Source organism: Benincasa hispida, chromosome 10 (genome assembly GCF_027475165.1).
Source record: "Benincasa hispida cultivar pf3 chromosome 10, pf3_genome.v1.1, whole genome shotgun sequence".
NCBI classification, from domain to species: Eukaryota; Viridiplantae; Streptophyta; class Magnoliopsida; order Cucurbitales; family Cucurbitaceae; genus Benincasa; species Benincasa hispida.
The window spans coordinates 12,637,810-12,656,881 of NC_143487.1; the positions used below are offsets into that span (position 1 = coordinate 12,637,810).

At 30.4% G+C, this 19,072-nt stretch overlaps 1 protein-coding gene across 13 annotated transcripts; it reads left to right on the forward strand.

Annotated features, from left to right (window-relative positions):
* Nucleotides 1-3,635: 3,635 nt before the first annotated feature.
* Nucleotides 3,636-16,859, forward strand: LOC120087570 (Protein kinase superfamily protein). 13 transcript variants are annotated; one of them, XR_016532583.1, is made up of 7 exons: nucleotides 3,636-4,642; nucleotides 4,726-4,792; nucleotides 8,625-9,162; nucleotides 9,251-9,330; nucleotides 9,421-10,909; nucleotides 11,276-11,343; nucleotides 12,198-12,271. XR_016532583.1 is itself a non-coding variant. In XM_039044380.2 (5 exons), exons 1-5 carry the CDS (start codon nucleotides 11,196-11,198, stop codon nucleotides 16,648-16,650), a joined length of 1,185 nt encoding a protein of 394 aa, XP_038900308.1. In that variant the 5' UTR covers nucleotides 11,157-11,195; the 3' UTR covers nucleotides 16,651-16,859. The 13 variants fall into 13 exon arrangements, 2 of the variants coding, with proteins under 2 accessions (XP_038900308.1, XP_090174547.1); XR_016532586.1 differs by having other exon boundaries at nucleotides 3,636-4,448; nucleotides 4,530-4,642; nucleotides 8,625-9,330; XR_016532578.1 differs by having other exon boundaries at nucleotides 8,625-9,748; nucleotides 9,829-10,909.
* Nucleotides 16,860-19,072: the final 2,213 nt, after the last annotated feature.

Sequence of the window (19,072 nt, forward strand, 5' to 3'; positions counted from 1 at the left end):
CACTAGTTCTCTACTTCGCTTCCAAAATACCCTCCATCACCCACCTCCAACAACTACTCCATTCAAACTTTTGACGACCACCATTAACTCCAATTGCCACTTTCGACAATCGACTCCAACAAGCTCTTGCAACAACCAGCTTTAGCAAGCAACTATACTTATCTCCAACAACTAACTTTAGTTACCAAATAGATTGATTACATGCTAATAAATTAAGCAAACAAAACCAGCTAATAAAATTATTTTTAAATTATAAATTCGTAGTGTTTAATAGTCGTCTTTTTTAGTAATTTGACACAATATAAATACTTTTAATATATAGCAAACCAAACAAACTTGTATATAAAATATTTTTTAGAAAGTTTAGCCAAACACATTAGTGTTTATATTTTAAGCAATTTTTGTGTAAACAAAATATTTAAATGAAAATGGATTTTTGAAAAAAATAAATTTCTCTAGTCAATCCAAAGAGACTCTTAGTCTTAAATTGTAAATAATGTTGCAATTTTAAGATTGAGTTTGATGTTTGGTTTTTATTTAGTTCCACGTTTCAATATTTTACATTTTTATCCTTTAAATTTCATTAATATTCACTTTAATTTTGATGTTAACTTTCAATTAATTATTTTAAAATAATTATGATGTGAGTTTTTTTAATTAATTGAATAGTGATAGAGAAATTAGCAAAAACTACTTTAGTTCGATTTAGGGGGGAAAACAAAGCGAATTTAATTCTTTTAAACTAATTAACTTACATTAACAACATCACTAAAGGTGAGTGTTTGGTTAAAAACCAATGTTAAAAATGTAAAGCTTGAAACGTAAGGACCAAATAGATAATATAATTAAAAAACTAAGGTTAAAAATGGAATATTTTGAAGTTTAGAAGGTAGTTATAAATTAAGCTCAAGACTCCAGGGTAATAGTATAACATTTTGAAACGACCAAATAAAAGTTAAACACAAAACCAAAATTTAAGGCCCAAAATAATATATTTTCCAAAAATATCCATATACACTAATAACCAAATAAATAACTTACTTTAGAATTTTTTTTAAAAAAAAAAATTAAAACTAAATTATCAATCTAAATAATTTTTATAAAAATTTTAAATTACAAAAATATTCATCCATATCGACATATATATTTAATAAAATTGAAATGTCAATATCGATACTTTAATATCAATGTTCAGAATGTTGATGGGATGAAAATATTGAGACCCCGATTTTATGGACATATGGATGTATGTAAATTTTGGAAAACTTTATGAAAAATGGATGAAAATTGATAGAAATTGTTATAATTAGTTAATGAAACTTGGGTTGTAGCTTAATTAAACTATAGTTTATCATTTTTAATTATCGTTTCTATAAAGTAAGTTGATATTTAGATCTATATTGTAAATGTTTTGTAAATGTCGATGCGATAATATAAATTTTTGATATTTAAAAAATGAAAATGATTTTTTTTTTTTTTTTAAGAAAAAGAGGTTTGAAATTTAGATGTGAAGAGAGTGAAAATGGATGGATAGATATTTGTAGGTGGTAGAAAATAATAAAAAATAGAAAATGTGAAATAGAAAAAGTAATTTAATTATTTTTTATAAGATATTTGGGAAATTTATGGAAAATTTATGGTTTTTTTAAGACGAAAAATCATGTTTGTTGATGTGAAAGTTGAAAAATAAAATAAATGAAGTGTATAAAAAATATATATAACTCTTTGTCAAAAAATATATAGATATATAACTAAATTGTATTGTATTGTTAAATTATTATTAAATAAAATATGGCGAGGGGACTCATCTAAAATATCGAAATCTTGAAATCCATCATCTTTTTTGATCTTCTCAACCTTTCATTGGACATTTAAATATTTTCAAAATTTCATTCGACATTCACGAAATTTCGAAGTTTCAATCAAAATGTAAGAAGAATAAATTATTCATAACAAAATTTCTAGCCGTTGGATATCTAAAAAAACTTTATGAATTAATTACTTAAAAAAATTAATCTCATTTTTTTTTCAAAGGTATTATAATTAAAGTTAAGGGTGTACATCGTTCGATCGGTGTCAGTTTTAAGAGAAAATCGATCAAAAAAAGAGTGTAAAATTTATCCGTACATCGGTCGAGTCGGTTTGGTCTTTTTTTCTTTTTCTTTTTTGTAAGAAGAGTCAAGGTAAATGAAAAAGGAAATATGAATTGATAATGTGTTATCGTTAGGTTAATAAAATTAACAACTTCTTTAATTTTAAATCAATCATTTTTTTTATGAAAGAATTTAAATAAATCATGTAATGATTTAAAAATTAGGCAACATAATAATAATAATAAATCAATACTAAAATAGTAAGTTTGGGTTTGTATGGGTGATAATAGGTTTATTTTTATTTTTATTTTTTTAATATTGTGAGTAGGAAAACAATTAAGGGAAATATAGTGGTTCTGAAACTATTTGGAAATCTATGGTTGTTTTGGAGTTTTCGAGGCGGGGATTTTGTTTAAAATATTTTGTCGAGGGTTCAACCCTTGACCTGTCGAAAATGAAAGAAGAGATCGAGGGTTTAACCCTTGACCTAAAGGAAATTGAGAAGAGGACGAGGGTTCAACCCTCGACCTGTCGAAAATTAAAGAAGAGGTCGAGGGTTAACCCTCGACCTAAAGAAAATTTGAAGAAGAGGTTGAAGGTTCAACCCTCAACATCTGGAAAATTAAAGAAGAAACCCTCGACCTAAAGGAAATTAAAGAATCATTGAGTAATTATACACGATCGCACACAATCGTTTAGTAAAATTACTATGCGATCGTTTTGTAATTCTTTATTAACGTAACAATAGATGCAAACTTCCGGAAAGAACAAGTGAACGATGTACTTCTTTATTAGACAATAGGAATCAAACAAGATTAATCGGTCGCTTACGAGACGCTAAACGATCGTTTACAATCTCTTCACGATCACTCAGTATGATTAAACGATTGTTTACTAAATCCTCTGCAATCGGCCACAAACTCCTACACGATCGCTTAACTATTACTATTACACGATCACCTTCTCAAAACCTATACGATCGCATACATTTTACTATACGATCGTATACCAAGTGTTACACAATCGCTGAGCTTTACTACACGATTGCTTAGTGGAAGTAGACGATGAACGGCATGCTGCGATGGCCTATCCGCTACAGCGTCTTCTGAACTCCCACTCTCAAGAGCTTTCTTTCCTCACTATACGATCGCCCACAAACTCCTACACAATCGCTTAGCTATTACAATTAGGCGATCGCCTACCTTTTACTATACGATCGTCTACCATGTGTTACACGATCGCTAAGTTTTACTACACGATCGCCTAGTGAAAGTACACGATGAGTGGCACGCTGTGATGGCCTTTCGAGAGCTATCTTTCCTCACTACATGATCGCCCACAAACTCCTGTAACATCCCAAGTTTTTCATTATTCAAAATCTGTATTTTCGTAAGATTCAAGGACAATTTTGTTAATTTCCAGGTTCCGTTTTGTTTAAAGGGGAGATTTGGATTTATGTCACATTAATTTAATTTTAAGTTAATATTGAGGATTTCAATTTATATTGGGAAAATTAATTTGATTTTGATTTTAGAATTTGAAGAGAAAAGGGGAATAGTTTTAAGTATATATATATATATAGATATATTTGTATAATGAGGGAAAGGTAAAAATAAAAGTGAAATAGAATATAATGGAATAAAATAAAATAAAATATTATTATATTTTATTTCTTTTATTAAAATATTTTTTTTAAAAAAAAAGGAAAAAATGTTCTCTCCCTCCCTCTTCTTCCTCCCAACGACCCTCTCTGTGTGCCTTAGCAGCCGCCGACCATCTCCTCTCCAGCCGGCACCGTGCGTCCGATCGAGCCGCCACCAGTTCGTCGGTCGTTCGATCGTGGGCCGTCGTTCGCGCAGTCGAACCCTCACCAACAAGCTGCGTTCGCTCGTGACCCAGGCCGCCGTCCCTCCTCGCGTCTCAGCCGCATCGCCCAGCGTTCCACTCGCCGAACAGCCCAGCCGCACAATCTCTGTTCCGCCCCTTTTCGCTGACGCTGGAAGTCGCCGCCCCAGCCCGACCAGCCGTTCGCTCGCCCAGCCAATCTCCCAGATGCGAAGCCGCGCCACGCTGCCGCTCGTCCAGATCCTCCGTCGCAGATCTCCTCTGCCACAGGCCTTCTGCACACCGACCTCACCAGATCAGTCGCCGTCATCCGCGTTCGTCCGACGCCACCCCGCCCCTGTCGTCGTCTTGGTGCCGTCAGATCTGTTTGGATAAGTTTGGGCTATTTTTTTTTAATTGAATTTCTTGGTCGGTGGTGTTTCGCTTCGATATTTGTTTGGGCTTTAAAATCGAGTTTTGGAGAAGCTATGCTGTCAAGAGGATTTGGAAGTGGTTTCAACAAGCTTTTGGGTAAGTTTTGGGTCTTCGGTGATCATTTTTGGATACCTACTAAGTAATGACTTATTTATTGTTTCAGTTGTGATATAAAAGGTTGGAATTGAAGGTTCAAAGCGGCTGTCCATTGAGAGTAAAGGTTGGATTTGTGACTAGAGTAGTTGGGTTGTATTGATTTTGTAGCATGAGGTGATGTTCGGATCAATAGGGTAAGATTATTGGGAATTATTTGGTTAATTTGGTTATTGGAACTAAGCTCTTTTTATTAATTGTAAATTCGGTTTATGTTTAGGCCTGATTCAAGATTCATCTAAGCTAGGAGGAAGATTATTTTGCTTGTCACTTAGACGTAATTTTGAGTAAGTAATCTTATTACTGGAATCGCCTTTGTGTCGGACGATAAATTTATGATTTATTTTGAGGATTTTAAGACTACTTATAAGGATAATTTTGACTGTTCTGAGATTAATGGACTCTTTAAAAAAGATATATGAGTATATGAGAATATGTCTGAAGCATTTTAATGTATGGGCATGGTTTAGAATTTTATGAGTTATATTAAAAGGATGATTGAGCATGACCCTTAAATATAAATTAAGTGGCACTCCTACTAGAATGTCTTAAAGTTAGATGAGGATTCGACATTTGTTGATTCATACAGTTATGTGATTTATTATGATAATGTGTAGACCGTACTATATATTATGAAATCTCGAATACTTGATTGTTTACATAGTTTAGTGCATGAAAGTGATGTACTATAGTAGATCCATTAACTCTAGATTAATTACGTATGTTGAGGTTAATTAACATGACCTTGATGAGAAGATTTTAGAGGACTCATGATTATGTGAATGTTACATGTAATATGAAGTTAGATGCAATCTCTTTTCCTTTCCAGACTATGCGACTGCATGAAAGTGATGCACGTCCAAGAGCGCTAGTACATGAAAAAGATGTACTAGGGCTGGTGTGTATGAAAGTGATACATACCTAGAGGGTACTGGGGTGTACGTAAGAAGTGCACGCACAATGGGTTATGTGTATACGAAAGAGATGTATACATAACCTTATGTACGAAAGAGGTATGCATCCCTACATTTATAGAGAGGATCTGGGGTGTATGAAAGCGGTACACACTCAGTGGGTTATGTGTATACGAAAGAGGTGTATACATAACGAGGTGTACGAAAGAGGTACATACTCAGTGGGTTAGGTGTATACGAAAGAGGTGTATACTTAACCAGGTGTACGAAAGAGGTACACATTCAGTGAGTTACGTGTATACGAAAGAGGTGTATACATAACTAGGTGTACGAAAGACGTACATACTCAGTGGATTAGATGTATACGAAAGATGTGTATACGAAAGAGGTGTATACGTAACCATGTGTACGAAAGAGGTACACATTAAGTGGGTTATGTGTATACAAAAAAGGTGTATGCATAACCATGCATACGTAAGAGATTGTGTTTCCTTCGGGATCTACCAGAGATTGTGTTTCCTTCGGGATTCACCAGAGATTGTGTTTCCTTCGGGATTCACCAGAGGTTGTGGGTCCTACGGGATTCACCAGAGGTAGTGGGCATACTTAATTATAGTTGGATAGAAATCAGCTTTTCATGTATGTATGTGTCCCATGAGGACTAGAGTAGTTTATATGTTTCACCAAAGGTAGGCATTTAGAGGATATAAATGTCTAGCCTGACCTCAGTAGTGGGGTTACTTATTAAGTATTTTATACTCACCCTTTCTCATGTTTATGTTTCAAGTAAGGGCAAGGATGTACTGTCAAATGACAAGAGGAAGAGCCACTGGGGACCAGTTTTATGCTTCCGCTCATAAGATTTAGATTTCTTTTCATGTTTTTCTTAACTTCCAGTTTTGATGTTTGAAACTTACTATTAAGAATTGTTTTCAGACCTATTCATTATCATTTATGATTTATAGGTACCCAATTATTTGTTTTTAATATTTGAATTTAATGAAGAACTTTTGAATTTACCTTATTTATTTAATATTTATTTTACCATAAAAGGGTGTCGTTTTAAGTTCAATGCATGCATGTATTTAGTAACGGCCTAACTTAAATCCTAGGAGGTCGGGTCGTTACATACACGATCGCTTAGCTATTACAATTAGACAATCGCCTTCTCAAAACCTATACGATCGCCTATCTTTTACTATAAGATCGTCTACCAAATGCTACACGACCGCTGAGCTTTACTACACGATCGCCTAGTGGAAGTACACGATGAGAGACATACTGCAATGCTCACAAACTCTTAAGCGATCGCTTAGTTAAGAATTCGAATCTCTGCAGCACGTGTCAAAGTGATTTGAACCGTCGACCTCCTTTAAAACAAATCCGAATCTCTGCAGTGTGTCAGCGTCTCGTCTCATCCCGTCCTATCCATATTATTTTCCCAACGTCAAACCCGTAGGTCAAGTTTTGTGACCTTTAAGCTTATAACCTCCCTCATCTCTTCTCATTTTCTCACTGCCTTCGTTCTCTCATTCTTACTGCCTTCAGCCTCTCATTTTCTCACATTTTCTCACTGCCTTCAGCAAATCTTCTTCTTCTCCCACATTCGTCCATTACATTGTGAGGTTTGTATCTTTACTATACAAAATTTCATTTTTTTTTTAAAGAATTATACACTTTGTTATACTATTATTATATATATATATATATATATAATATATATATATATATATATATATATATATTATAGTTTTTGTTTCTATTTGGGAAACAAAGAACAAAAAAGATAAAGTTAAATTTGTGAGTTTACTATTTTTTTATTACTATTTTTATTATATTTAGTAGATCTATCATGTTAAATTCAATAATATTTACATATTGATATTAGTAGTTCTTTCTCTATTAGTGTTAATTTTAGTAGTTGTTATTAGTGTTAATCTTGTAGTTGGGATGTTATACCAACATGTTAATCTTATTTATATTTTGTTTGTTTTTAAGTATAGTTTATTGTTATGTTTAAAAAGTTATGTTTATGTTTTAATATTTTATTATGATTTTTTGAAATATATTTCTTACGATATTTGATTTTTTTATTATTAACTTTGAAAATATAGTTTAAAATAGTTTTAAAAAGTTTAATTTGTTGTTATGTTTAAAAATGGTTATAAAAAATTTAATTTATTGTTATGTTTAAAAAGTTGATGTTCATAAACCTTACAAAGTTTATGTTTATAAATTAAAAAATTTAATATTTTTAGTTTAATACAAAGTTATTGTGATTTTTTTAAATATACTTCATACAATATTTTATTATTATTATTATTATTTTGGATTAAATTTGAAAAAATAGTTTAAAAAAGTTTACCGACGATTTGGACAATTTGGTGTAAGAAGTGGAAGGAAGGTTGCAAGTGGAGACTTCGTGCAATAAAGAAAAAACCGCATGGCTTGTTCGAGATCACTAAGTATGATGAGCAGAGCTTTGGCTATAATACAGAATTGGATCACACACCTTGATATGCCCGTCATGTGCAATTGGATTCGTCAATGATTGCACACATATCACAGAGCTTTGACTATAATACAGAATTGGATCACGCACCTAATATGCCCTTCATGTGCAATTGGATTCGTCAATGATTGCACACATCAGAGAGTTTTGACTATAATACAAAACTGGATCTAGTAATCTATAAAGTTGTACATTATTCTTTTAATCGAGAAATAAATATTTTTTAAAGTTGTACATTATTCTTTTAATCGAGAAATAAATATTTTTTTTATCATGTATATTTAATTAAGTGTAGATACTTTTATTGTATATTCAATTTTTTTTATCATTATTCTTTTAATTGATAAATAAATATTTCTTTTATCATGTATATTTAATTAAGTGTAGATACTTTTATTGTATATTCAATTTTTTTTTATTATAATTTATAAAGTTGTACATTATTCTTTTAATTAAGTTATACATTATTCTTTTAATTAAGTTGTACATTATTTAATTGAGAAGTAAATAATCTTTTTATCATGTATGTTTAATTAAGTGTACATACTTTTATTGTATATTCAATTTTTTTTTTTTTATAATTTATAAAGTTGTACATTCTTCTTTCAATTAAGTTGTACATTATTTAATTTAGTTAATTAACTTGTATATTATTCTTCTAATTGAGAAATATTTTTTTTTGTTTTCTTTCAGATCATGGCTTTAAACTCAGGATCAGTTGATCCCAATGTTTTGTACGACCAGTCCATTCATCGATCATTTGTTGGTGAGATCGTACTATCAGAGAAATATCTTGCAAGGGACGAGAGGCAGTTCTCCAGCGCACTATCCCACTCCACCCTTGAATACTACCACTACAACCTAAATTTATGGGTTGCTAGTTGCGGTTACCTATTGACGGTGAGCCGGTCATCGGAGTGATGTACGATGACTGGTCACAAGTTTGTCAACTTACCTCGGTGTGACCCCACCTGCATACAAAATTAAAGTCATTTTGTTTATTTGATATTCCTGCCACTATTAACTAACTTTTATGATGCGGGGCAGTATTCGTGGGGTGGAGCATGTTTAGCATGGTTGTATAGACAACTATACAAAACAACAAGACATGAAGTTCGTGAGATAGTTGGGTCTCTCATACTTTTGCAACTATGGGCTTGGGAGCGATTTCCAACAATGGTTCCACAGCTACAACATGTTAATAACGCTTAGTTAGCTGGACGAGTCTACGGTTCTCGATATGTTATTTTAATTCAATTTAATTTTTATATCACTGATATAGTTAATTTATAATCTAAATTATCAATTTAAAAATTTAGGTGGAGAGACAAATTTTGTGTGACTAAGACAACCACACATGTAGTATAAATACATGTTTGATCTGCTTCAACCTGATCATGTATATTACACTGAATTTAATTGATTATTTCATACACATTTTTATTGTATTTGTCTTTAATGTTCACCAATATAATATTTTGTGTTTCAGGTTACTTGGGAGGCGTACAAAATTATTATGCATACTTTGCCCAATTTTCTGTATGAATGGTCAAAACATATGGCGGACGATGAGTCATCTCATATGTTTTCACATTGGTGAGTGGCATGAACCCTGCTGCATGATATCGACTCTATAAATTGGTCCGAAAAAGTTGTACATTTGGTAGTGTGATGGCATTATCGTGCAAGATTTATTGCAGTAGGAGTTTCCATTGAACAATTTGACAGGAATGTCACTCAAGACTACATTCATTGGTATAATAATATCACAAGGCACTACGTCACTCGTCCGGGAGCAGCTAGCTATGGGTCATGTGGTAAATGAATGAATATTATCTAATTATTTTTAATTTAAATTTATTTTAAATATTATCTAATTATTTTATAATTCACAAAGATCAAATAACAGCAGACTCCGTGATGTTACGAATGATCAAAATCAAGTTCTTGCTATATGTAATGACAACCAAAGCTATATAGAGGAGATACATTATATGTACGATATACCTATTGTTCCTCTACCAGCTCCTAAACGTAGGGGACATGTTCGGGAAGAGGATGAGTTTGATGAGGTTGCCCATAACGTGGAAGAGTTGCCTCTGTGATGCAGACGCAGAGTCAAATTGATTATGTTAGTCCGAAGATGATGATGTCAGCATTTGGTTCAGGACATTATGATTCGGAGGCTGGTCCTTCGTCTTCATACGTGCATGGACATAATTGAGGTCGTGGAGAGCATAATGAATATTTATATCATGAAGCGCATGCAGAAGTATCAGAGCAACATCAAGAAGAATTAGAGCAACCTCAAGTTCGAAGTCGACGACGACAACCAGCTCGAAATCGACGACGTCCACCTGTGGGACACATTGATTTTTGTAATTATTTTTATATAAATGAGATATTTTAATTTACACTTTTTTATTTTTATGAGATATTATTTTTTTTATTTGTTCTTTTTAGAGTTAAGTTAAATAAAATAATAAAATATTTTTAAAAATTGTTTTTATAAAATGGATTTTTTTTAAAAAAAAACAAAGGTCGAATGTTAAAAATTCGACTTAGGTATCGAATTTTCAACATTAATTCGACCTAGGTTGGTCGAATTTTCAACACCCGACCTATTAAAAAAAATAGCAATATTTTTGTAAATAATTTCAAAATTACAGTATTTTTATAATTTGTTTTAAAAATTATTATATTATTTTAATTTTCTCGATAATGGATTTATTTTTATACTTACTTTAAAAAAAACAAATATATAAGTTCGAGATCGATAATTAGTCTTTTTCCTGTCAATTATTTATACGGTATTTTGTGAACGGCGAGCGTGTGAGTTACACGCACGTGACAGCGTTCTCGGCGTCAATGGCGTACCAGACCAGACAGGAAGCGTTTCCCTCCAGAAAAGGACAAAGATCTGTTGCAAATCCAGCACAACCAGCCACAAAATAGTTGGACTAATCAACCCACGCCACGTAAGCCCATAGAACTCTATTTTCATATTACACACTAATCCTGACGTGTACTTCCATTGCATTAGGAAACCAATTTTTTTCATTAAAAAAATTCCTCACAGTGACGTGGCACACAATCACACTTCCACGTATGCTACCATCTCTGTAGATATATTTCTCGTTTTCACGCGTCTAGGAATTATTGGATTAACCCTATAAAAAAAAGATCAAAATATATAAATTCACAATAACTAATTATTTATTTTGTTGTTTTGGGTTAATTATAGCCAACTCCTCAGATAATTTTATGCCCAAGTTGACAACTCTTCTCTTCTCTCTCTGTTTCATTGGCTTCAAATTTTGGCCTGGGAAAATGGGTTGCTTCAGCCATATCAAAAAACAGAGGAAAAGATTATTAGGGAGCAATTTACAAAACATTCAACCAGCTTCTTCAGGTAATTTTCATCTAATTTTCAAATTATTTAAGGTATTCACCGTTTATTCAAGGGGTTCATTTGATTTGAAGATCGATGCGTTGTCGTTTTGGTATTCTTCCCCACATGGGTCCAGATAATCGTTCAATGCAACAAATTTTATGATTGATTTTGGTTATTTTATTTTTATTTCTTCACTACTTTGTGTGTTTTGGAATGAACAATTTCTATTAAAGTAAAAAGAAAATCTCACATAAATTTTACTGTTTTCTCTGTTTGTTTGGAAAATAAAATATTCCCTTATTTGTAAAATTTTGCCTGTCTCGTGTCTTTCAAATTCTGGAAATGATGGGATTTTTGCCTTTTTTTTGTTTTTGTTTTTGTTTTTGTTTTGTGAATCAATCAAGGAAGGTTTTGGTTCATAATTAATTCCTTTTCTGGAGATCTATTCTCCAAAATGCAGCTAATCTCTCGATGTAAATATTGTAATTTATAAAATCAAGATTACAACAGAAGAATTGGATCTCCAAAGTTTAATTTGTATGGTTTGAATTTATGGATAATTCATACTCTAAGAATTTAAGTAAAATTTGAAGGTGTCAACATGAGTATAACTTAACTGAAATAAAATTTGTACTATCGATCTCAAAATTATAAGTTCGATTATCCTATATATATAATAGTATGTGTTTGAGGTGTAAACTATTTTAATTTTAGAAGAAATAGTAAATTTATAGCAAATAATAGTAAATACTTGAGTAAATTGGGGTTTTGAAATACTGTAGTTCATTGGAGAATAGAATATAGTATTTACTATAACAAATAGTTACTTTTGCTAATTTTTCTTTTTACCTCGGGTGTTACTACTAATACAGTAAAAGTAAAAGCGGATTTGAAGGTAAAAACAAGGGAACAAGTAAAAGAAGAGGTTCATGAAAATGAGCAGCTGGCGTCAAATATAAACAAAGAGGTTTCCAGTGAAGCAAAAATAGACAGAGAGATAGAAACATTTACATTCCAGGAACTTGTAGCAGCAACAAGAAATTTCAAGTCGGATTGCTTTCTGGGTGAAGGAGGATTTGGTAAAGTTTACAAGGGCCATTTGAGAAGAATCAACAAGGTAAAATTTTTACCAGTTTTGAAATTAATTATTTTCAAAATTTATAATAAAAATGTTACAGAGAATAATTTTTTTTAACGAATAATAAACTAATTTTGAAAACTAAATTTAATATTTATTGAAAATATAGAGACCAAAATTGAATAAAGTTCAAATATGGAGACCAAAATAGTATTTTAACCTATAATTTAGTGAGTAAATATTGAAAGACCATTTATGATATTTAAATAAATTTTGATCACCAAGTTTTATTATTGAGTTTTTGCTTTATTGTTTCTATGGAGTCCTTAAACTTTTAAAGTTATCAATTCTTTCTCTTGATAACATGTGTGGTAGGGATCGAATTTCTAATTTCGAGATTGATATTATTACAAATTTATGATAGTTGTATTATACTCAAGTTGATTTAGTTTTTATACTTTGAAAAGATTTATATTAAGTTTTTGAATTTTGGTTAAAATATCATTTTAATCAATGTACTTTGAGGTTTACTCAATTTTAGTTTTTTACTTTCAAATATTCAATTTTAATCTTTATATTTTCACGAAGTCTTTAATTCAATTCCTCAAAGTTAGTTTTTTTTTTCTTTCTTTTTTCTTTTTAGAATAGGTACCCAAAGAAATTTTCTTTTAACACACTCTTTGCCAAATTCTCAATTAGTTAAATAATAATGATAATTTTTGTGCAAGAAAATATAATATGAGAATGAATATATATATATATATATATATATATATATATATATATATATAAAAAATTATAGTAAAACTGTTAATATATCTTTTTTCCTTGAAAAAATCAATAATAAACTAGCAATAATCAATGGAGACTATATTTTAGATGTATAGAAAATATATGAACTAAAAATTCAACCAGGGATAAAAACGATATTATGACCTTAAATTTTCAATCATGTGGCTATCGATATTTTAATATTCAATAAATAAAATTTGTAATATAGACCTATTAGATACAAAATTAAAAATTTAGATTTTTGTTAGAATGTTTTGAATTATATAAACTAAGTGGTTGGTGTTGGTTATAACTATTTCATTTGGTATATTTTTGGAGATGGCTTGTTTTTATCACAATTTTTTTTACTAAACATTTCAACATGTTTAAAGAAATATTTAAAATCAGAGCAAAATTTCAAAAAACAAACAACTTTTATTTTTCTTTGTTTGTTTAAAATAAAATAAAAAATCGATATTACATTTAGAAAGTAAGAGAAATTGATATTGATAATTGTTGTTGGACTCTAATTTTGATATAGCTTGTAGCTATAAAGCAACTCGATCGAAGTGGGGATCAAGGGGTAAGAGAATTCTTGGTGGAAGTGGTGACATTAAGTTTGGCGAATCACCCAAATCTTGTAAAATTGATCGGCTATTGCGCTGAGGGCCATCAAAGACTGTTGGTTTACGAGTTCATGCCATTAGGATCTTTGGACAAACATTTGCACGGTACGTTTATTATTCCTTTCATTTTTTTTAAAAAAACACAAACTACTTATGCTTAATTTATTAATTAAGAGTGCTAATATAATCATATATTTTCATTTTTTTTTGTATAATAACTAATATGTCTCACATATTCAAATAATAATAATAATCATAAAATTAACTGATGTATACATCAATTGAATTTTATGTCTAATATGTAAACTCTAAGTTTCAATTTTATTTCTAAATATGTTGTATAGAACAATGGCTTATCAAATATAAATTTCAAAATTTAGTGACACAAAGTTTGAGGCCATATTTGACATTCTTTTTAAGTTAAAAGATTCATTTGGCCCTAAAAAATTGAAAGCTTATAAACCTTTAAAATTCCAAAGGCCAAATAAATATATATATAAGTTAAATGATGAAGACTTGTAAAATATCATTTTGCTTTATGTATTTCGAGACTTGTTCAATTTTAATTTCTATACTTATAATTGTTGTGCAAAATAATAATATGAAAATGTTCTTAAAATTTACGGTGAAAAGACTAATAAATAATTAAAAAAATAGGAAAAAATCAATAAAAATGAGATTAAATTTAAGGTTTATTAAAAATACAGAAACTAAAATTAGACATTAGATCCCACATGGACTAAAATTATATTTTGACTTTAACCTTGTTATTATCGTTGTTTTGATTATAACAAACACGAGGGAAGATATTTGAACCTCCGCCCTCAATAAATGTAGTATAATACATAATTACACCGAGTTATGTGCTCAAGTCGACAGTTTATCTTTATTAAAAAATGTTAAATAAAAAAAATCGGTTCTATGATTTAGAGAAAGTTAGAATTTAGTCTAATAGTTGATAAAATCTGTATGGTAGGAATTATTGATTAAGATTGTTGTTTTGTTGGGGGTTTATGTATAGATGTTCCAGCAGGGAAAAGAGTGCTTGATTGGAATACAAGAATGAAGATAGCAGTGGGGGCAGCAAGAGGATTGGAATATTTACACAACAAAATGAGGCCAGCAGTTATATATAGAGATTTAAAAAGCTCCAATATTTTACTGGGTGAAGGGTATTGGCCAAAGCTCTCAGATTTTGGTCTAGCAAAAGTTGGTCCTAGTGGAGATAACACTCATGTTTCTACTAGAGTTATGGGAACTTATGGATATTGTGCACCAGATTATGCAATGACAGGCCAATTGACATTCAAATCTGATATCTATAGCTTTGGAGTTGTTCTATTGGAACTCATCTCTGGAAGAAAAGTCATTGACCATACAAGGCCATCAAAGGAGCTCAGTTTGGTAGCATGGGTGAGTTATTTAAATCAAAATTAAGAGTCCATTTATTGATTTTTTTTATTTAAAAAAAAAAACCTTTTTAATTATGTTATTTGTTTACAAATTAAATACTATATGTTCTTTTAAAAAATTTTTTTTTAATTATTTTAAATGACAAAACTGCTGAACATATTTACAAATATAACAAAATATTATCATCTATCTGTGATACATCGCGATAGACTACTATTTGCTAGACACAGATAGATACATTTTGTTATATCATGTAAATATTTTAGTTCAATTTATTATATTTGAAAACAACCCTTTAAAAATTGTGACTATATTACTTGTTGATCTTTCATGTATAATATTTTAAAATTAATATTGGAGTAGAAAATTGTTATATTGTTGGATGAAAATTGAGACCAACTGGGAGTAGTGTGTGGTGATGACCTGAAGTGTAAATTATATGTCTCGAACATTGTTTAGGTCACTACTACATTAGCTATTTTGCGTCTGTTCCAATTTTTGTCCAAAATTTTATTCCACTAGTGATAGTTTTGAAAACTTCATTGTAAATTAAAAAGGTAATATCCTAACTTTTGAAGGAATAAATATATTTTTTAAATACGGGATAAAGTTCAAGAATATATATTTATATATTTTGTAAAGCCAAAGCATTAAAACAATATATCCATAGACTTTTGCTTTTTGAGAATTAAAATACACATGGACTTTTCTCTATGTTTGAAAAAAAATGCTCTTGTTGTTTTTTCAAATATTATACATTATCCTTGACTTAGATTTTACAAATATTTTAAAAATTAGAAGTTTTCTTTAGAATTTCATACAAAAATTGGACCTCAAATGGTGTGATGGGGACTAAAAATGATGTTAAGATTCAAGATTATCTATTGTAGGTCACCATTCCATTGTTCGAGATTGTTGTTTCTATCTCTTTACTTCAAGCGTAATTTTAAAAATATTTATGAAAGCAAACAAATATTCGTTTTAAAGAAAGTACCAATCCATGAGATTTAATCTTTTTGTAAAGAGTTTGTTTTTTTTTTTAAAAAAAAAAACTAATATAAATTGATTACATACAATAAAAAGTAATTTTGGATTGTTGAATTTATTTTCTAAATACTTAAAAAAATACTTTTTTTACACTTAATAAAGTAATTTTATTAATTAACACAAATTAAAAGCTTGAAATCTGGGTTAGGAATATTAATTGGTTGTGCTTTTTGTTGGTAGGCAAGACCATTGTTCCGAGATCGAAAGAGGTTCTTGGTAATGGCGGACCCAAGGCTGGACGGTCAATATCCTATTAGAGGATTGTATCAAGCTCTTGCCGTCGCAGCAATGTGTCTTCAAGAACAACCTACAATGAGACCAGTAATATCAGAAGTCGTCACTGCTTTGAATTTTCTTGCTTCTCAAACTTATACTCAAAGGAGGGATTAGTTTAACATCACAAAATACTCAATTTTAATATATTGATAATGTATATCTGAATATGAATTATTGGTCTATATTTCCACAAGAAGTATGGATTACTTTTATTATGTGATGATTATAGGATTGGTATTGGGATAGGAATATTTATAGAATCAGGTTCGAGTTATGTAAGAACATGTATACAGTTTCATTTGGTATCGGTTTTGTTTTTCGTTATTTATAGAGCTTTTATTTCTTTTTAATAAAATCGAGTTCGGTGGTTAAGTTATACCAATTTTTACTATAAAAATTATTATGAAAATGTCCGTGTAGTTTGTTGGTTTTAAGGAATAAAGGAAAGAGAAGGTAAAAAATTATAATATTTTAGAATGTTGATTTTAGTTGAAACATAATTTTTGTTCCAAAAATATGGTAGGAAAAAAAAAGATCATGTAAAAATCAATTTTTACTCCTCAACTTGTCAAGTTAGGTTGATTTTCATTGCAGGATTTCGATCGCACAAAAGAAAAGAAAGGGAAAAAAAAAAGCAATTCTCTTCCTTTGGTAAACTTTTATTTGAAATATTGTTAAGTCATATATTTAGTATAAAGTTTATGGAAATTTTCTTATCGTATTTTGTTAGTGGTGGAATTAGTGAAAATTGAATTAGAAATTACAACACTTTTTTAACCATAGAATCCATTTTGATGAAATTAAAAGTTGAAGGTGAAAATTAAATTTCCCATCATCTGTCATTATTACCATTGAATAACAATTGTCATTTGTGATGACGGAATCCAATTGTAAAGAACATTAAAAGTGACATTTTAAATTGGATTAACTTTATTCTAATGCCAAAAAAAGTATGGTTTAACTGACATCTTGTATATACTATCCTAGTTTAGATGCTCAATCCTTCACCCTGCATATTAAAAAAAAAAAAAAAAAATCTAACTTCTCGTAATTGAAAGTGTTGGAAATTTATTTATTTCATACGTTGTAGTAGTATAGATAATTTTTCATACTACTTCCAATTATTATGTGCCACGTTATCACATTTTTAAAAGTAGGTGAGATCTACTGACATTAATTTGGGGTCCACATATATTTATGAAAGCAAATTTATAATGTGAATAAATGGAATATGGTACTTACGCAGTAGTAGAAAAATTTCTTAAATACCGTAACTCTAATGATTCTAATCTGATAACAGATCGAATTAGAATTAAATTATGACAAACCAAGGAATAACTTTATTATTTTAATTGTTTGTAAATAATTTATGGTCTCCAATATTAGATAGATTTTAGTTCATATGAATTCGACATGGGATATAAATGAGTAATTTTAAGTTTATTGATATAAGTTGTTTAATATCCTCATCAAAAACGTCAAAAAAATTATAAGTTCACTTTAAAAAATAAAAAATAAAAAATAGAAGTGTAATATTAAAGGAACGAAAGATAAACAATGAAACAATATGTCTTTCTATTTATTTAGCTCAACAATTGGGAGACGAGATCAATTAGTGTAGGCTGTAGGTAGGGATGTAAACGGTTCGGTTCGATTCGATTTGGGGTCAAATCGAATCGAATCGAATTCTTTTATACAAAATCGAGCTACACCGTTTGTGCGATTCGGTTTTAAAAATCGGTTTCAATTTAAAAATTAGTTCAATTTTATAAACAGAATCGGAGATTGGAGGTGAGCCTTACTTGAGGTGAGGCTGGAGATGGAGATTGGAGGCTGGAATCGGAACAGAATCGAGACCGTCAAGACGTCGAGGGAGATGATAGAGAATCGAGATGGTCAGATGGAGATGGAATCGGGATTGTCGAGCGTCGACTATTGAGCTCGAGCCGTCAAGGGAGATGATAGAGAATCGAAATGGTCAAATGGAGATGGAATCGGGATCGTTGAGCTCGAGCCTTTGAAGGACTAGGGAGAAAGAACTGAGAGTCTGAGAATGAGAAGATTCGAAGACGGAAGAACTAAAAACCCTAAACCTAAACTAAAAGTGTATATATATATATTAAAATGGTTCAGTTCGGTTTCAGAAGCGATTTTCAAACTTGGAACCAAACTGAACCGTTTAAATTCAATTTTAGAATTCCAACGAATCGCATTGAACCGATTTTTTCGATTTTGTTGATAATTCGGTTTGGTTCGACTCAGTTTTGCAAATCGATTCGGTTTATGCGGTTTCACTATCCACCCCTAGCTATAGGGATAGAGTTGGTCAATTAAAGCTCTTGGAAGGATTGGCGATTATGGAGAGTCTAAGATGCATCAATATGAAATTTCGTGAAATTTCCACTAAAGATCTTAAAGTATGTTTGGTCCAAAGAGTTAAAAGAAGTATGAGTAAAGAAGTAAGGGTTTGTGAACTCCACTCCTTGTTTGACCCAAGGAATTTATGGGTTCCATTACTTAAAAACATCAATTTTAT